Source organism: Pinus tabuliformis, chromosome 3_1 (assembly GCF_031772625.1).
Source record: "Pinus tabuliformis cultivar Carrire ecotype Pingquan chromosome 3_1, CPIR1, whole genome shotgun sequence".
Lineage (NCBI taxonomy): Eukaryota > Viridiplantae > Streptophyta > Pinopsida > Pinales > Pinaceae > Pinus > Pinus tabuliformis.
The window spans coordinates 906,060,983-906,063,741 of NC_142301.1; the positions used below are offsets into that span (position 1 = coordinate 906,060,983).

Consider the following 2,759-nt stretch of genomic DNA (forward strand, 5'->3'; position numbering starts at 1 on the left):
ATTCTACACGTCATGGATACATTGAATAGATTTAATTTGCACATTTTATGGTATTAAAAGAGAGAAATACATGAAATTAAATTCTAGATATTGAACAGTTTTCTTAATGCCTAATAAGGAAAACTCATACATATGCATCAATGTAATTTGGAGGTTCGATCGGTATAAAACTCTGGTTTTGGTAGCCTTTAACCAACAAACTAAAACCAAAGAAGATGCCGATAATTACGTTCATGAATACATAACTAAATAACAACTAGTAACTATGTTCTTGACTACATAACTAAATAACATCCAGCGAACCGAAAGTTGCTGGGTGCAGACTCCACTTCAGTTTTTTCCCTATGAATCGTGGAGATAGCGCCTATGAAAATTGCCTGACCCATTTCAACGCCTTTATTTGCAAATACAAGAACCATGAACGTCTGATTGTTCATGTATCCTCAGTTCAAAACAATTTTTTACAAGAGCTTAATTGTTTGTAAAGTTCAAAATTTGTCCCCAACTCAAATGCATTGTCCCCTCCATAATGGAATGCATCATGGATTCAAATGGCTTCATCCTTGGAGGGATTAGTTGTTTTCCAGAGAATATTATTCAAAGAAATTGTAAATGCATCCTGGAAAACCTTAAATCTTGAATCTATGTCACCATAGACCAGGGTAGGCATAATTTCCTGGATTATGGTCTTTCTCATTTCCTTCCTCTGTTCCTCTCGGATTTTCTGAAGAGCCTCTATCACATTTATATTCTTTTCTTCAACTGTCTCTTCTGCTATGTAAACTGAATAGGAGCTCTCATTAGCAGGCAGATGCCATGGATACTGATAATATGTTGTAAAGGGATTGAACAGCACAGGAATGCACCCAGCTATAAGAGAATCGAACAGGGATCTCCGAGTAGGGCTATCACCAGGAGGCTGAAGGCAGAATTCGGATTGCATGAAGAGGTTCACTGTGTTTTTGGGACCTAGGCAAACGCAGGAATTGCAGTTCAAAAAATTGCAACTCTCTGGTCTGCCTAAACACTGTTCGATGAGGACGGAACGAATGGCTTTTGTATTGTTGGGTCTTGGGGCACTTGCAAAGCTTATCATATCGGGTCTCTCGCTTGTCCTGATCTACCATTGCCATTGCATATATCTTCATCAGAACGAGAATGGAAGAAAATACAAGCATCCAAGTATTTAAAGTGCAGTTGAGATTCAACAGTTCTTTGTGCATGAAAGAGAACACCTACATTGCCAGCTTGGTTAGCGCAGTAAATGTGAAAGGACTCGTACCATCATGAAAGGACTCGTACCATCATGGGTTTTTGGGTTCGTCATGGATGATCCGAGTTCAACCCACTAGAGCTTTCTCCAGACCGAGTTCAACCCACTAGAACTTTCTCCAGATCGATGGTCGGGTACAGTCTGTTAGCTCCTTTTCCAAACCCCATAGTCTCTTCAATGCCCTTCAATGCACTGAACGAACTGTAACCACACCGCAAACAATAATCAAAAAAGACAAAAGACAAAATGAATCATAGCGGATTCGAGCGTTCTATAGCTTAGAACTCAAATTACACCATTTTTTACCTTTCTAAAGAACTTGGGAGCTCCTCCCGTTACTCGACCGGGATCACTAGTGAATCTGCCTCAAAGACAGTTACATGGAGAGTTCCATGAATCAGTCGCTGAGCCATCACTGATCACAACCAATTAGAGTGATTTTTGAGCCAATCTAAAGATAATCTTTGCAAAAATGGACCCTTTGTTCGATACACAGGCAAAGGAGCCTCCATAGTTATTAGCAGGTCGCTTACAAAGTCCTCCTCTATCACCGCCATCACTGCCATCGCTGATCTACTGAAACCCTCCCCTCCTCCTTTACTTATTGTGTGGTTTCTTTACCAACTGCTTGGTAGTTAATAGCCTCATGGATATGTCGGGAGTTAATAACCCCATGGATATGCCGTGTATCCCCTGATATGCGTGATGGAGTTATCAAACTAACGGTATAAAATATTTCTATCGTCTAACCTAAAGAAAGGAGGGGGCACAATCCCACATAGTGGTAGTTGGGAGAGTTGATTTCAAAGGGGAACGCTTTATGGGGTAATTATAATTTAGAAGTTTTTATGTTTTTTTAATTTACCAATGTGACGCAAATCATAAAGTAAATGTTTTAATTCTTATTATAGATTATTGTGTATAGGCATTTACCGCCCTTTTAATTTATATGGTTAAGTTAGTATAATAATAAATTATAATTATTTATAAGGAATTATTAGATCTCCTCATCATATTGTTGTCATTGGTGATTATAAATTTCAGAAATCAGCAAATTCTCATATTCTAGAGTCTGTAATTAAGTTAAATTCAAATAACCATTATGCCAAGTGGCAGTCTCCAACACAGTATGGAAGAGATGTTGTAATGTTATCTAAACATTTTGACTCAATCAAATTAAGAGTCTCTATAATTGTCCCACAAGGTCTTGGATAGACGTGATCGGGTGCACTATTAAGACACTCCTAGAAGTTAAGTCACCGGTTCAATTCCCCACCCTATTATGGTATTATTCATGGACATGACCATGATATAGCCTCACCAATACTGAAATTACAAACAAAAAGGGACTCTATAGTTAAAATTATATATATATATATATGGAAAATATATTGTAATGTTCTATTATGTAATAAGTTCGATAATTAAAATTATAAAAAAAAATAAAGATAAATTTGGAGATGTCAATTTATTTAGATTAAAATTA

General features: G+C 37.2%; 1 protein-coding gene across 1 annotated transcript; it reads right to left on the reverse strand.

Moving 5' to 3' along the window:
• Window positions 1-547: 547 nt before the first annotated feature.
• On the reverse strand, window positions 548-1,096 carry LOC149190578 (putative xyloglucan galactosyltransferase GT20). The gene has a single exon (XM_089410557.1). The coding sequence runs from the start codon at window positions 1,094-1,096 to the stop codon at window positions 548-550; it is 549 nt and encodes a 182-aa protein (XP_089266683.1).
• Between the last annotated feature and the right edge of the window lie 1,663 nt (window positions 1,097-2,759).

Coding starts and splice junctions, on each gene's coding strand:
- LOC149190578 (XM_089410557.1), bottom strand. CDS start 1,096: ATGATAAGCTTTGCAAGTGCCCCAAGACCCAACAATACAAAAGCCATT.